This window comes from Aythya ferina (assembly GCF_964211825.1).
Source record: "Aythya ferina genome assembly, chromosome: 29".
In the NCBI taxonomy this organism is placed as follows: Eukaryota; Metazoa; Chordata; class Aves; order Anseriformes; family Anatidae; genus Aythya; species Aythya ferina.
In genome coordinates this window covers 2580648-2601818 of record NC_140326.1, presented here as the reverse complement: position 1 = coordinate 2601818, position 21171 = coordinate 2580648, and the positions used below count along the sequence as shown (strand labels likewise).

The 21171-nt window shown below is 64.9% G+C and overlaps 2 protein-coding genes across 6 annotated transcripts; both read right to left on the bottom strand.

The window, feature by feature from the left end:
* Positions 1 to 594: 594 nt before the first annotated feature.
* CADM3 (cell adhesion molecule 3) lies at positions 595 to 20205 on the bottom strand. Of its 4 annotated transcripts, XM_084500817.1 has the most exons (11): positions 20085 to 20205; positions 8913 to 9053; positions 8653 to 8805; positions 8326 to 8463; positions 7917 to 8087; positions 7728 to 7818; positions 7341 to 7510; positions 4795 to 4920; positions 4357 to 4422; positions 3893 to 4027; positions 595 to 3823 (listed from the first exon to the last, which is right to left on the bottom strand). In XM_084500817.1, exons 1-10 carry the CDS (start codon positions 20152 to 20154, stop codon positions 3909 to 3911), a joined length of 1245 nt encoding a protein of 414 aa, XP_084356943.1. In that variant the 5' UTR covers positions 20155 to 20205; the 3' UTR covers positions 595 to 3823; positions 3893 to 3908. The 4 variants fall into 4 exon arrangements, with proteins under 4 accessions (XP_084356943.1, XP_084356942.1, XP_084356945.1 ...); XM_084500816.1 differs by having other exon boundaries at positions 595 to 4027; XM_084500819.1 differs by lacking the exon at positions 4357 to 4422 and having other exon boundaries at positions 595 to 4027.
* Positions 9063 to 18514, bottom strand: LOC311425211 (uncharacterized protein). Of its 2 annotated transcripts, none has more exons than XM_084500814.1 (2): positions 14923 to 18514; positions 9063 to 14809 (listed from the first exon to the last, which is right to left on the bottom strand). In XM_084500814.1, the coding sequence occupies exon 1, from the start codon at positions 18172 to 18174 to the stop codon at positions 16873 to 16875; it is 1302 nt and encodes a 433-aa protein (XP_084356940.1). In that variant the 5' UTR covers positions 18175 to 18514; the 3' UTR covers positions 9063 to 14809; positions 14923 to 16872. The 2 variants fall into 2 exon arrangements, with proteins under 2 accessions (XP_084356940.1, XP_084356941.1); XM_084500815.1 differs by having other exon boundaries at positions 9063 to 14805.
* Positions 20206 to 21171: the final 966 nt, after the last annotated feature.

The following is a 21171-nucleotide window of genomic DNA, read 5'->3' as shown; positions in this document are numbered from 1 at the left end:
CCCCACTTTGGCTGGGGAGGCCAGGGTGAATGTTCAGGACGCCAGGGGTGAAGGAAACGGGCGGCCACCACTGCCAGTAAAACCGGTGAGCTGCCAGCGTGAGCAATTTCTCGAGCAGGAAATGATAATTTCTTGGCAGAACGACTCAAGTTCACTAAGGAATTTTGTTTACCGGTGCCCCGTGCGGATGCTCCTGTTGCTGGGTGGAAAACCCCCACCCCAGGGTCACCAGCCCCGTGCTGGGGTGCAGGATGCAGGGGATGCCAGATCCTGCGGGGGACCTGGGGTCACCCTGTGGCACCAGGGGCTGTCACCCACCCCTGTGCCGGGCTCTGGTGGCACCGGGTGGCCCTGGGGACCCTCGTGCTTAGTGGGAGCATCCTTAGGGGGGGCTGAGGAGGTGGGCTGGGGGTAGGGGCTGAGGGGGTCTCCATGGGGTGTGCAATGAGCTGAGATGTCCCCCTCACACCGTGCGCTGGGGTGAGCTGTGTGTCCCCCCCCTTGTCCCCTCTTGTCCCCCTCTCACCCTGCACCCCAGGGTGGGGGGAGCACGGCCGTGGCTCACGCGGGCAGACGCAGAGACGAGCAGCCAGGTTAAGGTGTGTAATCCAGATATATTTATAGGATTATTTTCCGAGATTAGCACAGGATATTAGAAAGGTTATAAAGTAACATCGACGTTCGTTGTCTCCCTTTTATGTACATACAAGAACACAGCACAACAACACGGCCCGTCCTCTGCCCTGCCCCACGGCCACCCCACGGCGTGCTCAGAGCTCCGCACAAATATGGCTTTCGTGGTCTATTGAGAGTTCAGTGCCCGTGCCCCACGCCCTGGCCCGCTTCGGATGCCCTGGTGGCACGTGGTGGACGCGGGGCCGGGGGTCCCCTGTCCGCGTGGCCAACGGAGCCCCCGTGCTCCAGGAGGGGGACACCGGGGCTCGGGGAGGTGGCTCGTGCCCCACCGTGAGGTGATGCTGCCCGGCCTCCCCGGGTGCCAGCAGCTTGGGACAGGAGCCTGGTGTCCGCTCCCGTGACCACAAGTCCCTCACGTCCCCGTGCTGGTGCCACGGCGCGCCCCATCGCTCCTTCGTCCCCATCATCCCACCACCAGCCACGCTAGTGCCATGGCACGTCCCACTGGTGACACAGATGTCCCACTGGTGACACCCCGTGTCCTGCTGCCATCCATCCCGGGAGCACCTCTCCAGCTGTGACCCCGTCACCTCTCGTCCCCGTGGCCCCCTTGGCACCGTGCAGAGCGTGGCGCACGCCGCCCCTCGCTCCTGAGCCATGCTGAGCCCAATGTGGGGCTGTTAAACGGTGCCCCCAGCCACCGAACCCCTCCGGTGACCTTGGGACATGGTGTGGGTGATCGCCCCAGCACCCAGTGTCACCATCCATGTGCAGACCATGGCCCCAATGCGATGAGGGCTGCACCTCCCCATTGCCCCCCGTGTCCCCGGCCCAACCTCAGACCTGGTGCACGTCCCCCTGGCACGGGGGCCTCTCTCCTGTCCTGCCCCGCTCCCCACAACACCGCACCTCCTCACGCTGCCCTAATCCTGTCTCCTCTCACCTTCCCGACCCCAAATCCCCACGTCCTTTCATCCTGGGGACCCCTCCCGGACCCTCGGGGCATCTCCTTCGCAATGATCTGCGCCACGGAGACTTGGAGCGAGAGCGACTGGTACTTGAGAACACGTCCTTGCGTTTTTATTTTAGGGAATCGCGTCTGTTTGGTAGCGGGTGTTAGAGGCCTTCGGCAAAGCACCAGGTCACGCAGCGGCGCACGCTGTGTGCGCCCAGTGGAGTCGTTACCGGCGTCGGCAGTCGCAGCGTTACCTCCGGCAGCAACGTTTGCGTCCCTCGGAGGGAGCTCGGGGCTCCCAGCGGGACCCGAGGCCAACGTCCTCCTCCTCCAAGGAGATGGATGGGGAGGGACAACACGGAGAAAAACGCAGGTTTTCCTCGCCGGGGGGTGATGAAGGCTTCGTGCCCCTCTCTCGGTGCGTAATGCCCTGCTGACGATGCGGTGAAGCCGGCCGTGCCCGTGCCAGGGATGCCACCAACGTGTCCCTTGCTCCCACCTGAACCCAGTGCCGTGGCTTCCTCACCACCCTTCTCCTTGTGCCCAGCTCACGGGGGCTGGATGGGAGCCACGTTTCCAGCCCCAGGGGCACCTTGCAGAGGAACCAGGCTCTTCCTTCAGCTCCGAGATGAGGCTGCCCACCCCACCGAGGGCTTTCGCTCCTTCCCAAAAGGCTCTCCCTGCCCCAAACACCCCGAAATGGAAGCCAAAGGGCGGCTCCTGTGAACCCCTCGCATCCAGACCACGCGATGCTGGGGGCGGCAAAGCCTCATCCCAAGGGTGATTGAAGGGGCCTGGCTCCAAAGGGGGCCCGGCCCCGTAGATGTGGGGTTGGGGTGAGCACGGGGACCCCGGGGATGCGGTGGGAAGGTTAGAGAAAGCTTCTGGTTTCCGTCTGACTTGGAAGAGATGGGGTTTCCCCTGGGGTGAAACAGGCTGGAGGTTGGATAAGTGCCCACCAAATCTCTGCGGAGACCCCCAAGCTACCGAGACACAAAACCCAGCAGTTCTGGCTGCTTTTGGCCGCAGCCCTTGGAGCCAACGAGACCTTTTCCAGCTCAGCACCTGCCCCGGGAAGGGGCCGGGGAGGACAGGGGGGGCACAGAAAGCTCCGAGGAGCAGACCCGAGGGAGCCCATCTCCTGGCCCACGCCTCGCACTGCCTCGGGGCCACTTGCGGCGTGGTGCTGGTGGTCTCCAGCTTGTAGCACGGGCCAGGGGGACCCCAGCTCACCTCCGTGGAGCCGCGTCGGCTCTTACCAAAGCCGCTCTGGGGATCTCAACCACCTTCCTGCAAGCTCTTGGGGCCCAGTGAGGAGGTGGTTGGTGACGGCCGCGGGCTATGCCCAGCAGCCTCCTGCACTGAACATCTCAATAGATGGTTTGAATTGACGACTCCGATCTGACAATTTGCAAACTGGGGCGCTTTTTTTGTTGTTTTTTCTTTTTTTTTTTTTTTTTTCTCTGGATTTGCCCCCCAAAACCCCTGCCCTCCCCCCTCCCGCTGGGGTGGGAACGGGGAGCCGCGGTGCTCGGTGGCTCCCGGCATCTCCGGGGGCTTCGGCGGTTCCCACCCTGGAAGCTCACCCCCCTTCGCACACCTACGGCACGAGGACAGCTCTCCTCCCAAATGGACACTGTTCGACAAGAACCACCAAGGATAAAATCAAGGCAGGGACTCGGGGGGGGGTCCACAGCGCTCCCCGTCCCCGTCCTGCAGACTGGGGACATCGTGGGGTGGGTGGGGGGGGACACAACGAGAAGGTCCCAGCTCCTGGTGGGAGGCACGGGGCGAGCGCTGGTGACGCAGAGGCCACCCGGCTGCCCGGAGCTCGTGCTGGAGCCTGGATCTGATTTTATCCTTGGATGTCAAAAAATAAACCCAAAATGGAGAGAAACAAAGGAAAGAGCTACATCGACCCCAGCCCCACATCCCAACCGAGGGCCCAAAGCAAAGAGCAGCCACGAAACCAAAGCAAAGGTCCAAAGGAAGAAGGAAAGTCGCTCACTCACTGGTTGGTCTGTGTTTCGCGCGAGCGCCGGTCGCAGGGATGGAGGTGCAAGCAAGCAAACGGGGCCGGGGCTTTCGCTGTTCGTAGTAATAACGTTTTGTACAAGTTCAAGAAGAAGCATCACGTCTCAGGCCGGTCGCTCTCCGCTCTCTGTCCTGCCATCCCTCTGTCCGTCCATCCGTCCGTCCGTCCGTCTGCCCGTGCCGGGCGCGAGAGAAAATCTGTTGGGTTGAGTGGGGTTTGTGGTCTGGTTTCCGTTTCCATCGGGGTTTGCTGGCTCCATTTCTCACCCTCTCTCCGATGCCCCTAAATGAAATACTCCTTCTTGTCGTCGCCGCCGGCTTGGCCGCCCTCTGCGTTGATGATGGCCGTGTCGGCGTCCGGGGCGTCATCGGAGCCCTTGGCCTCGTGGGTCAGGTAGGTACCTGGGGAGGGGGGTGGAGAGGGGACAGCGTCACGGCGGGGCCGTGCCGGCTGGGAAACGGAGGCGAGAGAAGTCCTTTGGGTTTGGCCTGAAATGGAAAAATCGCTGGGCTTCCCCCGGGATAAACCCTGCTCGGAGACCGAGCCTCACCTGGGCTGCTCAGAGCAGCTCACGCCGCCGGTGGAAAAATCGCGCTTCCTTGCGTGGCTCTGCCTCCCCCACACCCCTGCACCCCCCGTCCCCGTTCCCCTGAGAGGTTTTCCTGCAAAAGGAGGCTGCAGCTCCGGGAGCCGAGGCGGCTGGGGCAGGGATGGGGGGGCTCTTACTCACACATCACCTCTGCTGGGCTTTGCTGCCGGCTGGCTGTGACCGTCTCCCCGTGCCTTATGCATACACCTGCTGGGCGGATGGAAAATCCAGGGATGGGGGGGGTGGAAATGGATCCAGGAGGAGGAGGAGGAGGAAGGTGGAAGGCTCAAGGGGGAGGGATGGGGAGGGGGATGAGGCACGGGGCAGTGGCACGGGCACTGCAGGGCTGCGGGTGCCGAGAAGGAGAAGATGGAGATGGGGAACGAAGCTGCCTCTGCACGGCGCTGCCAAGCTCCACCGGGGCCAGCACGGAGGTGGGGAGCAGTCCCCAAATCCTCGGGGGGGCTCTGTCGGCTGTGCTGGGTGTCTCTGGATGCGGGGCAGGGCTGCAGGATGGGTGCAGCAGCCTCCCTTGGCCCCAGGGCACCCCGGCGAGGTGGGAGCGCTGATCCCCCGTACCTTTGTGCCTGATCAGGTAGTGTCCCAAAACGATGAGGAGGCTGAGCAGGAGGAAGACGATGACGGCCACCACTCCGCCGATGACCGCGTGGTACGTGCTGGAGGTCGACGGCACCGGGCTGGCGTCTGCCCAGGTGGCAGAGAGGGAGAAAGCAGAGAGAGAGAAAGAGAGAGAGGAGGGGGTGCTGCGGTCCCCGCCGTGCGCCACAGGCTGCGGCTCGCCCCGCGCATCACCCAGGGCTGCGGGCGGGCAGGGCCACATCCAGCTCGACCCAGGTGCTGTGGAGGTGAAGAAGGGGCAGGAGCAGAGCCAGGAGGGATGCAGAGAAGGGGAAGCAGCAGCCACGGGTGTTGGGGAGCCCTGCAGGGTGAGCACTGCCGTGGGCAACCCTCGCCCCGTGTGCGCCCCGGTCCTGCGCGACTGCTCCGCTGTCACCGTCCCCGAGGGCTGGGAGGGGATGGAGCCACGGAGCTGAGAGGTGATGCTCGGAAGGGACAGGGTGGAAAAAACAACATGGGAAGACGGAGGAAAGGGTGGGAGGTTCACACGGATGGGCTGCAGCTCACAAGTGGCCACGCCAGACAGACAAACGGACAGGGGGAAGCGGCTCTGGGGGGGTGGGGATGTTAGAGGGATGCTCCGGGGTGCTTCGCCCCGCTGGAACGGGCTGGGAGGAGATGCTACGATGGGACCAGAGCCTGGTTGGGCACCTGGGATGTGGCACGGGTGTCCCTGGCCCAGGGGTGAGCCACCGTCCTCCTGCGGAGCGTCTCCGGCCGGGTCGGGGAGCAGCGGGTCCGTAAAGAGAGAGAAATGGAGCTTACGGTACCTTGGACGGGAGCTGGAGTGAAGGATGAGGCGGTGGCCATGGAAGAAGCATGAGAGATGGGCTGGGAAGGGCCCGGCGGAGGGGCTGGAGTGGAGTGAACGTGTGGGGTGGGGAGCTGGGGAAGATCTGGGGAGGACGACAAGAACACAGGGACACCAATCAACCCCTGGGAGGGACAGCACCCACAGGGGGGGACCCCCTGCCATGGTGGGAGCCCATTTTTCTCTGCGGGTTCCTTCCACCACCCCGTTCTTCTCCTGCCACCATCCTCTGGGTCACGGTGGGGACACCTTCCCGTGTCCTACCTGCCAGCACCCCCGGTCACCCCGCAAGGGACCCCGTGGGACCCTCGTGCCCGGGGTCACCCAGCACGTGGGGCCACCTCCGCTCTCCCACGCTCATCCTCAGGGACTTGGGTGGCGTGGGGCGGCTGCTCCGGTGATGCTCTGGGGGAAAAAGAGGGGGGAATTTGGAAAGGGGGGAACCGAGCCCGGAGGTGGAGCTGGGTGTGGTGGCACTGAGCGGGCTGGGGACATCGGGGGGCCTTGTGGGTGGGCACTGAGTGCCCCGGGGTGGGTGCAGGAGCCAGCTCCCTGTGCTGACCCCGTACCCAAGGGTGATGGGGCCACAAGGTGACCAAGCAGGGCCTGCCGAGGACAGACGGCACGCTGTGGGATGCTTGGGGGTTCCCCATGGGTGGGCAGAGGGTCTCAGGGGACGCTGACCCCAGGGGTGATCGCTGCCGTGTGCTCCTGTCACCCACAGCCATTTCGGAGGGGAAGGGGTTGAGGGTGCCCAGAACAAGAAAGGAGGGAAAGGGAAAAGGGATAAAGGGAAAAAGGGATGGGAAAAGGGAAAAAGAGGGAAAAAAGAAAAGGGAAAAGGGATAAGGGAAAGGCTGGAGCATGAAGGATGCTGAAAGATGGGAAATCCAAGGCTGGTGGAGAGCGGGGAGATGACAAGAGGAGGACGTAGAAAAGGAGGAAAAACCCCCAAAACCAGGGCCAAAAGCAGAGGACAAGACTCCCACCGAGACGAGGGGCTGGGTGCTGAGCGCGGCCAGGGGGAGCGCACGGCCCACGGGGCACGGTGACAGCGAGCAGGGCGGCAGAGCACGGCCAGGGCAGGGGGAAGCAGCGAGGGGACAGCGGTGGCGAGGGGACGGGGGCTGCCCCTTCCCCTGCGAGGACGGGCTCTGGGGACACGGGATGCGAGGCAAGCCTGCAGCTCGGGGTAAGCCATGGGGTCGGCGTCCAAAATCTTGGGACGGGGCCACCAGGGCACCCCGTGGCTCAGAGGGGTCGGCGCTGGCTGGAAACCCGCTCGGGGTCCCGGTGTTTTGCCATCCCAGAGGCTCCAAATGGGTCCTGGAGACCCCGGTGCTCCCAGCACCGCGCCTCCCCACCGCAGGGGACGGGGACGGAGCTCAGCCACGTCCCTGCCTCAACCCCTCCCAGCCTGCTCCGTGCCCCCCCAGTCTTCTTTCTGCCCCCCCAGCCCCATCCAGCAGCTCCGTGCGGTGCAGGGATGGGCACGGCAAGGGCTGGATGCGACCCCAGCAGCTGGGGACACCCCCAAACACCGTGGGCATGCGCCCACCCCATGGCACAACGGAGCTCTCCCACTGCCTCCAGCACCCGTGCACGGCTCCACGGGGCCGTGGTGCCGAGGTGGGCGACGCTGGGGGCTGCCCGTGGCCCCCCCCAGCCCCCTTACCGCTGACGTCCAGGTTGTATTTGGCCACGACGCTGCCCATGGAGCTGGTGGCCGTGCAGACGTAGGTGCCGCTGTCGCTCTTGTTGAGGAAGGGGAAGATGAGGATGCTGTCGGAGCTGAGCTGCAGCGGCGCGTCGCTGCCCTCCTTCTCCCACAGGAACTCCTGGGGGCTGCGGGGCGGGGAGGGGAGGGGGTCAGGCACCTCCGTGGCCCCCTCACAGCATCCCGGGGGAAGGGGGAGATTGGGGAATGCCCGTGGGTAGTGGGGGTTTGCTGCTGTCCTCCGTGGGGTGCGTGGCATCGCCCTGCTCTGACCTGACCCCCCCCAGCCCCAGGGAGGGTTTTGGGGTGCACGGCAGGGAAGGAGCAGCGAGGGGGGGTCCTTACACGGGGTTGCCCTGCCCGTCGCACTGCAGCTGGAGCTTCTCTCCTTCCCGTGGGTACAGGGGGTGCGGCTCGATCTTCGCCGTCGGTTTGTCTGCAAGAAGATCGGGGGGGGGTGAGCGCCCTGACCTGCGCCCCCGCCCAGCTCTGGGGGCCACCCCTCTGTGTCCCTGTCCCCCACGTGCCACGTACAGTGGACCTGCAGCTTCTGCGTGGTCGACCTCTCCGAGTTCTGCAGGGACTCGTGGTCCACCGTGCAGGTCACCTCGGCGTCGTTGTCCTCCTTGGTGACGCGGAACTCCACCCGACTGCTGACGGTGAAGGTTTTGCCGTTGGGGTCCTCCACCACCTCCGTGCCCTCGGCTGTGGGGACAGGGGACCGTTGGAGGCGACGGTCACAGCGCCCCTGCAGAGCGACGGGGCTGGCACGTGCGTTGAGCAAGGGGGTGCCCTGTCCCCATCCCATCGTCGGGAGCAGAGTGGGGTGCTGGTGTGGTCCAGCACCGGGCACATCCACAGCCCCTGGTGCCCCATCCGTCCCCGTGGTGTCCCATCCATCCCCAAGGTGCCCCCAGTCCCCCCCCCAGCCCTCGGCACCCACCCTTCAGCTCCTTGTTGCCCTTCTTCCACCGCAGCTGGGCGGCGGGCTTGCTGCCGGAGGAGCGGCAGGTCAGCCGGGCTATCTTCTCCTCATCAATGGGCTGCTCGTGGCCGAAGATTTGGGGTTTCTGGGGGATTCCTAGAGGAGGAGGAGGAGGGGAGAAAGTCAACAACAACCTCTTAGCTCCGTGCGTGCTGCTGTCCAGAGATGGATGCGAGGGGAGAGATGCAACAAGGGTGGGTTAACGGGTTGGGACGTGGGGTGGCAGGGGTGACCGGCCACACATTTGGTGTCCCAGACATGAGGCAGGGGGGCACCAGCACGTACCCAGCACGGTGACGAGAGCCTTGGCGGTCCGCACGGGCATGGTGAAGATGGAGCAGGTGTACTCCCCCTCGTCCGCCAGCACCACGTCGGTGATGCTGATGGTCAGCTCGTTCGGCGTGGACCTCTGCAGCTGGATCCTGTTGTCTCGCAGGGCTGGGGGACGAGGGACAGTGTCACCAGGTGTAGGGTCACCGGGCTCCTTCCCCGGCTCCTGTTTTAACCCCGATGTCCCCGTCCCGTCCCCGGGTCCCCGCACGCACCTCGTTTCTCCCCGAAGTAGAGGGTCTGCTGGGCAGGGTTGGACCACTGCAGGGAGGAGTCGTCGGGGTCCTCCACCTGGCACTTGAGCACCACCGTGCCGCCGGCCACCACCGTCTCATCCGACGTCGTGGGCTGGCTCTCTGGGCGCAGAAAAGAGGGGTCAGAGGAGCCCCCCAGCATCACCTCTTCCCCAGAGTGTGCGAGCATCGCTGAGTGACCAAGGGGGCCACGGCGCTGTCCCCAAAGCCCCGGGACACGTGGGGCTCCAGCACTCCGTGCACGGCCCCTGGGGGTGCCAGATGCTGGTGAACGGAGCTGGGGTGCCCAGGGAGGCTGCAGGAGACCCTGGCAGGAGACCCACGCGATGGGATGCCCTGCTGCCCGTCCATCTCCAGCCCTGCCTCCAGCAAAAGCAGCTTTTTGAAGCAGGTCACCGTGTCCCTTGCCGGGGGTGCTGCTGCTCCCCGGTCCTCCCCATCCCTTCCACCTCCTCCCCGGCTGCGTTTCCCTAGCGCAGACGTCGTCGTGGAGCAGCCCAAGGGCAGAGAGGAGCACCGGGAGGATCAGATAACCCCCGGCTGCCCCAAGGACGGCTATTTTGGGAGAGCCGACGTGCCGGCGAGCCGAGCTGCCCCGCGGAGGAGGGGGACGCTTGCCCAGCCTGGAGGTCGCACGCAACAAGCAGCCCAACCCCGCTGCAGTTTGTGCTGGATGCAGCTTCACAAAGCATCGTTCTCCATCGTGGCACTCAAATTTTGGCTGGATTCGGGCTCAGGACTCAAGCTCAGGGATCCTGCCCCAGGCACTCGCAGCACAGCCCTGGTTTCATTTCCCTGCACGATGCCTGCTGTCGGGGAGAAGCTCCAGTTAGCAGAAGCAGCCTGTTTTGGGTTGAGTTTCTCCATTTTCTGCCCAGAATGATGAAGAGAAATATTTTCTCTTGCTGACATTGCAAATTCCCCAAGGCTATCGCAGGGAACAGGAAGGAGCAGAGGGATCAGGGCTGGGAACAAGGACTCCAGGCTTCCCAGGCCCGTGTTGAACTCCAGGAAACTTCAGGCCAGAAAGCGTGTGAAACCCCACTCGTACCAGCCTGGGGCACTCAAGAATGAAAATCTCCCAGAGATGCATCACATTTGGATTAAAAACATTCCCAGGGTTCAGGGTTCCTTCCCCAGCCCCAGGAAATCGCCGTCACCGCCGCCTGTACTTCATTCCCGCTGTTCAAACTCCGCTCCTCTCCACTTGCTCGGGTTTAACAGCCAGCTGAAGAGCCTCTGCTTCCCATCTCCATCCTCGTGGATATTTATAGGCGCTGACCGAGTCCTCCCCATCCTTGCCACGCGCTGGCCTGGGCTCCTGAGCTGTGAGCCGTGACGGATGCTCTGCCCTGGTGCACCTCCAGCCTGCTCGAGCGTGGTCCCCGTGCCCGTGCCGTGGTCCCCACGCGTGCCGGTGGCTCTCCGGAGGGTCTGTGGGGTCTGATCCTGGGGATGGTGCCCGGTGAGTGGTGTCTGTGCCCCTGCCGTGGCTCACGCTGGGTGCACAAAGACTGCTGGGGAGCAGGTGGATGTCTGTCGGCTTGTTTTAATTCGGTTAACGATGCTCTTGTGCTGCTACGACCGTAATTAGGGGATTAGGCTGCTCCAAGCCACTGTTGTCCAAACTCAGAGCGCTCCCGCTCTGCCGCGATTGAGGACAGGGCATGAAACCCGCACAGGAGAGGACAGACCCACAATCTCTTAATTAACACAATTACCATTGCCTGCCACAGCGCTGGCCTCATTAAGGTATTAACACGGGGAGAGGCTCAGCAGAGGATGGGGGCACTGGGTGCCTGCGGTGCCTCCAGCATGCGATGGCCCCGGGGTCCTGGAGCCCCCCTGGCATTTCGGCAGGATCCCCCTGCCCAGCTCCACCATCCATCAGTGGAGAGACCCCCCCCGGGTCCTGCACCCTGACCTTGGGACCCCCATCCTGAGCACAGAAACCACCCCGGAGATTTCCTCCCCCTGCTTTGGCCCCGTGCCCCGGTGGCATCAGGGACCTGTGCCGCAGAGCCCCGATGTCCCCGACCCCACGGAGAGGCCCCGGTGCCGCAGAGCCGCGCTGCCACGACCCAGATCCCCGCTCACCTCCGTGCCCGACAGCTTGGCGAGCAGATGGGCACGGCTGGGCTGCCTTGATTTAATTAAAACCCGTCGTGGCTGGAACCTGCCGGCCCTTGGCAGCACCGGGACACCGCCACCACGGGACCAGGGGGCTTTGTCCCATCCTGCAATGGCACAGGGAGGGGACAAGGCAAAGTCCCCGACCCTCCTTACTCTGCTGTCCCTAGACATGAGCAATGAGGATTGGGGACCCTAGGAGGACACAAGGACTGAGGATGCCACCCCAGGGAGGGGACACCGAGCACCGGGAGGACACCCAGTGCACCGTGACTGCTCCAGCACCATGCAGAGCATCCCCTGCACTGACAGCAGAGAGCATTGGGGTTGGGTCCCTGTTGGCACCCGGGTCCAAACAGCCCCCACGAGCATGGGGACAGGTGCTGGATGCTCCGGGAAGCATCCGTGCCCACCTTGCCAGCACGGAGCTGCTGCCACCTGACAGCCCAGGCTGGTGCCAGCCCCTCGCCCTGGCACGGAGCATCCCTCGGCTGTGCCACCGTGGGCACCCCGAGCCCGCTGTGCTGTTTGGGGCTCCAAAATTGCTCTGTGGGGCGGTGTTGCAGCCAGTCCGGCCCCCCCCTGTGTCCTGCCTGGCCCTGGCACAAAGCAGAGCTCCTGGTGCTCGGGGCTCCTCTCCAGCATCTCCAGGAGGGGGAAGCAGATCCTCAGCTCCACAGCTCTGCGTTTCCACCTCCGCTCCCTCACTGCCCATCCCGGGCCCCTGCCCAACCTCCTGGCATCCCGCAACGGCACGAGGCGTGCGAGCAAGCAGCGAGGGCTGCAAGGAGCTGGAGCACCATCGGGGCTGCCCCGCTGGGACCCTCCTGAAGGAGGTGGCCAGGCCCATGGGAAGCGGGATGAAAACGATGCTCGGGCACCCCACAAAGCACCACGGGCACCTGGTTTTGGCTGCAAGCTGCTGCCTGCGCTCGTTCCAGATCCTGGCTGGCACAGGGAAATTAGAGAGGCGCCACACTCCAGAAAAATCAATACTTCATTAATTAAACCCGTGAACATTTGCAGGGGGCTGCAATTGGATTTATGAGGGGAAAAACAATATTCTCATCTCTCCTGGCTCCCCAAGCCAGAAGCGGGGTCCGTCCAGGTGCTCCCCAAAACCCCAGTGTCCTCATCCAGGTGCTCACTCCTGGGGCAGGTCGCCTCCTCTCCGAGGGGTGTTTTTTGGTCCCGCAGCTCGTGGAAGGGGAAGCTCCATCCCGAAGCACACGGCTGGCACCATGGGAGCCGCTCGAGAGCTTTGAGCCCGGTGGGTTTTCGGCACGGCTCCGACATCTGCTGCGCGGGCTGATCCGGGCGGCGCGCGAATCCACAGTCTGGGCCGCCCAGAGCCCGGCTTCCAGGCTCCTCCGTGCAAGCAGCTGCCTCGCTCCAGATTTTGTTATAGGAGGGGGAAACCTGCTCCGGTTTCCATGCATCTGCTCAGCGCCGTGCTCCTCTTCCTCACACGCCTGCGGAGGACGCAAGGTTTTTGTGCACGATGGATGAATCCTGGTCCCTCTGCGGTGCTCTCCTGCTGGCAGTGATGATCCTGCAGCACCAGGTCCCCTCCTGCCCGGTGCCATTGGGACCCCTCTGACAGCCACAGGAGCTCTGGCAGCTGGGTGCTTTGGGAAGGTTCCCAGGTTCTGCCTCATGGCTACGGGGACAAACCCATCCCGCAGCACGGTTTGCGTCCTCCGGTGCCAAAACGTCCCTCTGCCAGCTCCCAGCCCCACACCTCCAGCCGAGTGTTCCCCCAGAGCAAGGGGTTTAATCTCCAGGTGATGTTTCAACAGGAATACTCACTGGGAGAAGAAGGAAACATGGCCCCGAGGAGCCTGCTCCAAACCCCAAGCAGGACCTAAACCAACCCGTGTCCCAACGCCACATCTCGCCTGATTTCTCCAACCTCGGGCACGCACAGGAGCAGTTTCCAGGAAGGGGCAGAGCAAGGGCAGAGCCCAGCTCCGTGTCATGGCCTGCTCTGAACCCTGGGACTTCGCTGGGCTTCTCCCTGTGCCTTCACCCACAGCACCCCGTGGATCATCCCCAGCATCCTGCAGCTCCGAGGGCACCAAGGTCCTGCAGGGTCCTGGCTCCTGCTGCAGGGCACCGGGGGTCACCTCCCTGCTGGGGGGGGAGCTGTCAGCCCTGCCTGCCACCTCACCAGGGTTGAGCAGCTGAAACGAGGCCAGCAATTAGCACCGAATCCAGGAGCAGAAGCTGAAGGAGCTGAAGGGAAGGGGCCCGAAGCTCTCAGCTGATGGGGTGGATGCGCCTCACCTCCAAGCCCACTGTGCCTTGAGGGAGCATCCCCTGCTCCGGGGGGGCTTCTCCCCACCCCACACCCATCACTCTCCCGCTCACCCCAGGGCTGGGTGAGCCTCTGCAGAGCACTGGGACAGATCCAGCTGCTGTGGGGGCCGGGGAAGCCCTCCGACAGCAGCGGCAGCTCCTGCCTGCAGCGCTGGCAGCCGCACAAAGGCGGGTGCCGCTGGCGCCTCTGCTCAGCCGTGCTCGTGCTGTGCCGGCAGCTCGGCGAGAGGCAGCGATGGGGGGATCCCAACGCAGGGTACTGTGGCTGCTCCTCCTGTCCAGGCCACCTGCAGGCCCGTGGCCACCCCGCAAAGCCAGGGCTGGTCCGCTGGGTCATGGGCAAAAACCTCCCCAGGGCCCCAAAAGGTGCCCCCGGTGTGGATGTGGTCATGCAGCTGCCTCAAGTCACAGCAGCCCGAGTTCCTTTGGAGTCGCCAAAAGGAGAAAGAGCCACAGGGGAACCGGGGAGGTTGGGAATTCTGGAAGCCAGCCCTCCTCCTCCTCCCATCAGCAGGCAGGGACCACCTGGCCCCATCCCCTCTTGTCCTGGGGGGATCAGGGGATGGGTGGGGAGGGACCTCCAGGCCCCCCTGCACCACTCCAGGCTGCCCAGAGCCTTGTCCCATCCTGTGGCCTCCGACACTTCCAGGGCTGGGGCATCCTCCTCCTGCCCCAAAGGACCCCATTTTGTCCATCTCCCTTCATCTCCCAGCCTTGGACCTCCCAAAATTTCATCTCACCTCCGGCACGGGACCGTGTCCGAGGGTTCTCGGCCCCTCGGACGGGGAGCAGCTGCTCACCACTTTTCTGAGCGTGTTTTTTAGCTCCTACCCTAAGGCCAATCTCCACCATGAGTGTTGCCAAGGAAACGAGCTCTTTGCTTTGACAGTTCTGTTTTAAGGATCTCCTGCCTGCCCAGCGAGGTGTCTTCGAAATGGTTGCTTCAGATGCCCCGGCGGATTGCTTGTTGCTTTGCAGGCATCCAAACACGCGCCTGGCTCTGCCCAGGCTGGCAGGAGAAATTGCTGCTGCCGGCTGTCCGAGGATTAAACACACAAGTTGTGCACGAGGGCATTTGTTACCTGGGAATAAGGACTAATTCCCTCTGTTCTGGGAAACCCTGGCGGCTCAGCTCCCTGCCCAGGGGCCGGCGTGCCTGCTGGTGGGTGCCGCACATCGATGCCATGTCCTGACTTCACAGGAAGAGGAGGGAAAAGTCATTTCGGAAGAAAAAAATAGGGTTGAATCCCACTGTCCTTCACTTGGCTGCAACAGATGCTGCGATGGATGCTCCGCTCTGGCTGGCTGCAGTGGGGACCCCCCAGATCCCAAGGGAGGCCCCAGGGTAACAGAGCTCCGAGCTCCAGCTGCGTGCCACCAGCTCCCCTCTGCCATCGCCCAGACTCTGCCTTTTGGAGGTGAAGCCCCCAGCATCATGGGGAAAGGAAAAAAAAAAAAGCCCAAAGTGGTGAAATGTGGAGAGGCAGAGCGGAGACCACTGAGGGAGCCCCGAGATGCTGACCTGCAAGGGCAGAGGCAAGCCAACAGCACGGCACAGATGCCACGGAGCACATCCTGCCTCTGGAAAACAGCTCCCCAGGGCGCACGGGGCAGCAGCATCCCGTCAATTCCTCTCTTCTGGCCCGATCAGTGCTCTGCTTGCTGCTGGAGATCAGCGAAGGCTTCCCAGGGCGTGCGGCAGCCACAAGTCAGGGGCTCCATCAATAGCAGCAGGGCAGGACGGGCACCTCGGGAGCCTTGAGCGACAGCAGCTGGCTGGAAAAACTGATGCTGCGCACCGGGCTCGCCTGTAAACAGGCTGGGGTGGAAATACAGAGGCTGAGCTGGAAATAAAGAGGCTGAGGTGGAAATAAAGAGGCTGAGGAGCTGCATTTGGGGATGGAGTCACGCACCCATGCGCCACGAGGGGATTCGGGTGCCCAGGTCGCTGCCCCGGCTCGGTGCAGGATGCCCGGGGGGCTCGGCAGCCACAGCAGCTGCCGCCGGCCCCGCGGCCTCGCCGCATTACAGCGGAGGCCAAGCGTGGCGCTGCGCAGGTGACCGGAATGGTTAAACATCTTCCTGCCCAGCCCTCGGCGCCCGTCTCCACTTCTTCTCCGCCTTCCTCCGCTGTTATTTATGCTCGCGGCGCCGAGCCTCGCCTGGGGAAGGGCTCCTGGCACTGAGGATGCTCGAATCCAACCCGAACCGGCCTTTCTGCGCCTGGCTCTCCTCTGCTCTTCCACACCAGAGCACGGCGAGAGGCTGGGACAGCACCGGGAGCTCATCCCCAGCAGGATGGAGCCCCAGTTTTGCACCCGACTGGGAGCGGAGGGGAGAGAACTGGACCAGATGGTTCAAGCTGAGCTGCCCCAGTAATCCGGGCAGGATCGGGTACATCTGCCTGCGTGGGTGTCACCGCGCTGGCATCGCCTCCAAAGGCCCACCGAGGCACCGAGGGCACGACTCAATCTGTGCCCTGCTGGGGCTGGGTATGGGAGAACCACGGCACTTCCCCAGGGGTGTCTGCATGAGCAGATCGGGCTCTACAGCAGCCAACACCCGGAGAAAAAGCCCGGTGGCACCCAAACGGAGCCCACCAAGCGCCAAGACCACCGCCACGCCACCTTGGGCACGCGCTCGGGTCCTGCAGCCCCCCCCTCGCTCGGGCTGCTGCTCCCCTGGCGAGTCCCCGAATGGCACCTTGGCTCGGGGTAAAACTAGGTTAAAACCGACCTAGTGAAAACAAACAAAAATGTTCGCTTTCCTGCAGATTCCTCCATCTGGCGGCGTGCCGGGCCGTGCCAGCTCTGGGGTGAGCACCCAGATGTAGCCGCCCCCGGTCCCTCCGGCAGCTCTGGGGAGGCACAGAAGCAGAGCAGGGGGAGGCCACACATGGTGGGGGTCCTCGACAAGCCCTCCATCCCCTTCCAAAGGGGTGCCTGGGTTTGGGATGGAGGCACATCTTGCTTGGGCAGCAGCACCCTGGGGCTCTCAGGATGCTTCTCCAACCCTACACAAACGCCCCCCAGCTCCGTGCTGCTCTGTGCCAAACCTGAGGAATCATTGGGATCGCTTCCCACCCGCGCCAGCACGTCCCCTCGCTGTCTGGGTATGTCCAGGGCAGCTCTGCGGGACTTATCCCAGGCATTGTCTTCAAATCCAACCCGGGCTGAGCCAGCCGTGCCAGGGTGCTGAGCAGCGGCTTTTCCGCCCCAGCTGCCCTCCGCTCGGATGCTCCGTTTCGGCCGCTTTCACTGATCCCTGGCCATGGTGCCAAAGCTGCTCGCCTTCCCCCAGCAGGCAGCTGATGGGAGCCCCCCAAAAAGGGGCTGTAGGGGTACGGAGGGGTCACACTCGACCCCCTCGTGCTGTGCCCACCGAGGCCTCGTGCTGGGAGCAGACCAGGAGCCCTGGTGGCACTGCACATGGGGTGGGTACGGGCACGGCCCCACGCAGCAAAAAAAGGGGATTACGTTATTCTCCAACAGCTCCTGGGGGATGCAGAGCTCTTGGCAGCTGCCTTGGGGACTGGAGCCAGCCCCGAGCCATCCCCTCGCCCCCCTGTGCCACCGGGGGTCCCACGCAGGGCCCCACTGCTGAAGGTGCCATTTGGGGTCCCACCTCCATGCCCAGCGTCCCCCTGACACCTCCAGGATCTCTCCTGTAAGCTGGGGAAGGGCGAGCGTTGTCCGTGTCCCCAAAACTCCCCCGAGGTGACCCACGGCCACCCCCCAGCCACAAAATGCTGCTCCCAGATGGGCAGGGGGTGGCATCTTACACGCAGAAAGCTCCTCCAGCGTGCCCTGGCCAAGCAGACCTCTCCAGAAGGACAGCGCCACCCTTCCCCATGGGGACAGCACCCCAAAGCCCCCCAAACCCTAAATACTGCGGGGTTTCTAGTGGTAGGGAACGGGCTCAGGACAAGTGGAGCGGCTCTGGTAGGGGACGAGGGACGTGAGCCCTGCCCCGTGCTGCGCCCCACGGGCCGGCTGTCCTCGTGCCACCCACGGTTGGGTGCCAAGAGCGAGGGGGCGCCGAGAAAAACAGCCCCGGGGAGCCCGGTTTTGGCACGCTGAGGCTCCCCCCCGGGGGAGCAGAGCAGGGCGCCGCTCAAACAAAAGGCTCCCACAGCTCTGGAGAGCAGAATAACACGGGGGGGGGGACAGGGACAGGGGGGGACAATCCTCACGGCGCAGCCGACCACGCAAGGCAGCCCAAACACTGAGCAATGTGCCGACGGCAGCACGGCTCCGGCCAAGCCCACGACCGCCGCCAGGCAGTGCCAGCTCCGCCACGGCCCCAAAAATCCCCCCTCCTGCCCCCCAAAAACGCACGGGGAGGTGCGAGGCTGCGGCGGCTCCTCCAGCGCCTTCCAGTTTGGCTCACTGGGGCGCACTGGGGTCCCCTGGGGCTTTCCACGGCGGCTGCTGGGGAGCCCGGGGACAAATCCTGCAGCATCACCGCGCCCTTGGATGAGCAGCTCAGGACCACAACCGCCAGCACTGCCCCCCCCAGCGGGGCTTTTGCTTGGCCCCACAGCCACCCCCGGCCCCAAATCCCCCAAATCCTCACGGTTTGGGTTCCTACAGGAGCCTGGGGGCCACAACCTGCAGGAAAACAGAGCCACAACCCCCCCCCCCGGGGTGATGCTGTGTGTGACAGCCACCTCCCCCAAGCCATAGTGGGGGGGTCTGCTGCTTGCAGGGTGCAGGAACCCCCCCCGGAGACCCCATCCCCTAAAAACCACCTCCCCAAACATAGCACCGAGCATCTCCAGACACAACCAGTGGGCTGCTGGGGCATTCAGCTCTGCTGAGCGACAGGGGAAAAAAAAAAATAATCCCAAAAAAAACCCCAAAGCGCAGCCATTTACGAGCCGCCCCCCCCCTTTTATTTCTCCCCCCCCCCCAACACACAAATGATATTTGCTTTGCGGCACTTCATTAAAGGGCGCCCGGCCACGCAGCGCGGCGCGGGTAAACACCCTTTGTCTGGAGGGCTCGGGGGAGCCGCGTGCCCCCGCAGAGCAAACACGCCGGGGATTTATGGGATGCTCGGGGATTTATGGGATGCTCGGATGCCATCAGACGCCCGCGCCAGGGCTGTGCCCAGCTGTGTCCCCCCCCCTTCCATCACCCAGACCCCCCCCCCCCATAGGGCGAGGCAGGGTGGTGCTGAGTCTCCGAACGGGCGCTCCTTTCCCCAAAATGGGGGATTTAGGTTTTTTTTTCTTTTTTTTTTTTTTTTTCTGGGGGTCTTCAAATCTAAGGGGGCTGCCCCACCCCGTAAGGGTGTCACCGTCACCCCCCCAACTCGGAGGATGTCACCGTGCCCATCTCATGGGGGTGTCACCATCACCTGCCCCCCCCCATAATAAATCCCTGGACGATGTCACCAACACCCCCCCCAAATCTCAGAGATTGTCACCATCCCCCTGTCCCCCCCCCCCAAGGACTGTCACCATCCCCCCCCCCCCCCAAGGACTGTCACCATCCCCCCCCCCCCCGAGGATGTCACCAGCACCCTGCCCACCCCACAGGGCGGTCACCAGCGCCCTCCCCCCTCCAAAACCCCGCCGATGTCACCGCCGCCCTGCCCATCCCTGGGGGGACGCCACCATCGCGCCCCCCCCCAATCCCAAAAAAACGTCACCACCCCCCCCCCGCAGGGCTATCACCCCACAGGGGTGCCACCACCGTGTCCCCCCCACCCCATGGGGGTCTGTCCTCCATCCCCACGGGGGTGCCACCACCGAGCCCCCCCCACCCCATAGGGGTCTGTCCCCATTGGGGGGGGTCTGCCCCTAATCCTCATGGGGCTGTCACCACCGTGCCCCCCCCCAATCCACAGGGGGGGGGCACCACCGGCCACATCCCCACCCCATGGGGGTGCCCCCACCGTGTCCCCCCACCCCATAGATGCCTGACCCCAAAACGTGGGGGCTGCCCCCCCCATGTGGGTCTACCCCCCCCATGGGGGTCTACCCCCCCCCCAATGCCAATCTGCCCCCCCTCCCCCGGTGCTCAGCCCCCCGCCATCCCCCCACGGCTCAGTGGGGAGGGGTTGGGGTGGGGGGGGGATGATAAATTTTGGTCGTGCCCCCCCCGGGGGTGTCGTGTCCCCCCCCTACCCCCCCCCAAAAGCCGGGCTCCGCCGCCCGCCGGGGCCTGTCTGGAACCTTCCGCCGCCCCAGCCCCGCCCCGGGCGGCGACGGCGGAGACCGGGAGGGGGGGGGGCACACACCGGAGGGGGGGGGCGGTGGGGCTCAAGGTCACGGAGCCGCCGGTGCCCCCCCCCCCCTCCTCCTCCTCCTCCCGGGGCCGCGGCTCCCGGTTCCGTTCACCGGGGCGGACCCCGAGGGCAGGGACCGGGGCGGGGCGGGCGGGGCGGGGGCGGGCCCGGGGTGGGGCGGCACCTGCCGGGCCCCGCTGTGCCTGACCCACATAACGGCGGCGAGCCCGGTACCCCCCCCCCCGTTAAACCCCCGTTAAACCCGGCACCCCCCCCCCGTTATCCCCATCACCCCCGTTATCCCCTTTAGGATGCGGAGCGGAAGGAGGGGACCCCCTGTCACCCCCTTAATCCGTTACCCCCCCATCCGTTAACCCCCCATCCTCCGTGTGCCCCCCCCCCCTCTTTCCGTTAACCCCCCCCCCCCCTCCGGTACCGGCGGCCGCTCACCGTCCCGGGAGAGGTTCCCGTTGGCGGCACCGAGGAGGAGCAGCAGGAGGCTGAGCACGGAGGGCGGCATGGTGCTGAGCACCGTGGGGGGGGTTGGTCGGGGGGGGGGGCTTTACCGAGCCTAACCGGGGGGGTGAAGGGGTTGGGGGGGGGGGAAGGGAGCGGCGGCGACGGTGGCTCCGTTCCCGTCGCCGCTCTCCCGGTCTGGAGCCGGCGGTGCGGCAGCGGCGGGGATTAAATAGAGCGCGAGGGAGAGACCATTCGCAACGCGCCGGCGGGGGGGGGCAAAAGGGGGGGGTAAGGGGGGGGCAGCGGCGGTGCCGCCCCCGTCTGTGCCCGGGTAAACAGTGCCCGCGCCGCCTGCCCCCCCCCCCAAAAGCTAACAGCCCCCCCCCCCCACCCCGCGCTTCAGGGTGTTGTGGTGTGGTCCGCGCTGGGGGGGGGGGGGGGGCACACACACACCCCGTGGGGGGGGGGGGGGGGTTGGGGGGGGGCTTGCACTGATTTTTTTATTTTTTTATTTTTTTATTTTTTTTTTGGGGGTGGGGGGGGCGCTGGCATCGGTCCCTGGTGTGGATGGGGGGGGGTTATGGTGTGGGGGAGGCTTCGATCTGAGGGGGTCCGGGGGCTGGGGGGGGGGTGATGGGGGGTTGAGGGGGTCCTGGGTTGAGGGATCTGGGGGTGGGGGGTCCTGGGGCTGGGGGGTCTTGGGCTGAGGGGTCCAGGGGTTGGGGGGGTCCTGGGGCTGGGGGGGTCCCAGGCTGAGGGATCTGGGGCTGGGGGGGTCTTAGGCTGAGGGGTCCAGGGGGTGGGAGGGTCCTGGGCTGCAGGGGCTGGGGTAGGGGGTTCCTGGGGCTGGGGGGGTTCAGGGCTGAGGCATCCGGGGCTGGGGGGGTCCCAGTCCCAGTTTGAGGGGGTCCTGGGTTAATAGGGGGGATGTGGGTTCCTGCTTGGGGTGGGGGGATCTGATCTGAGAGGTCCCAGTCCCAGTCCTGGTCTGAGGGGGTCCTGGTCCCAGTCTGGGGGGGTCCCTGTTAGAGGGGATCCCGGCCCTCCCGGTGCTGTGGGGTCCCCCCAGAGCTCATGG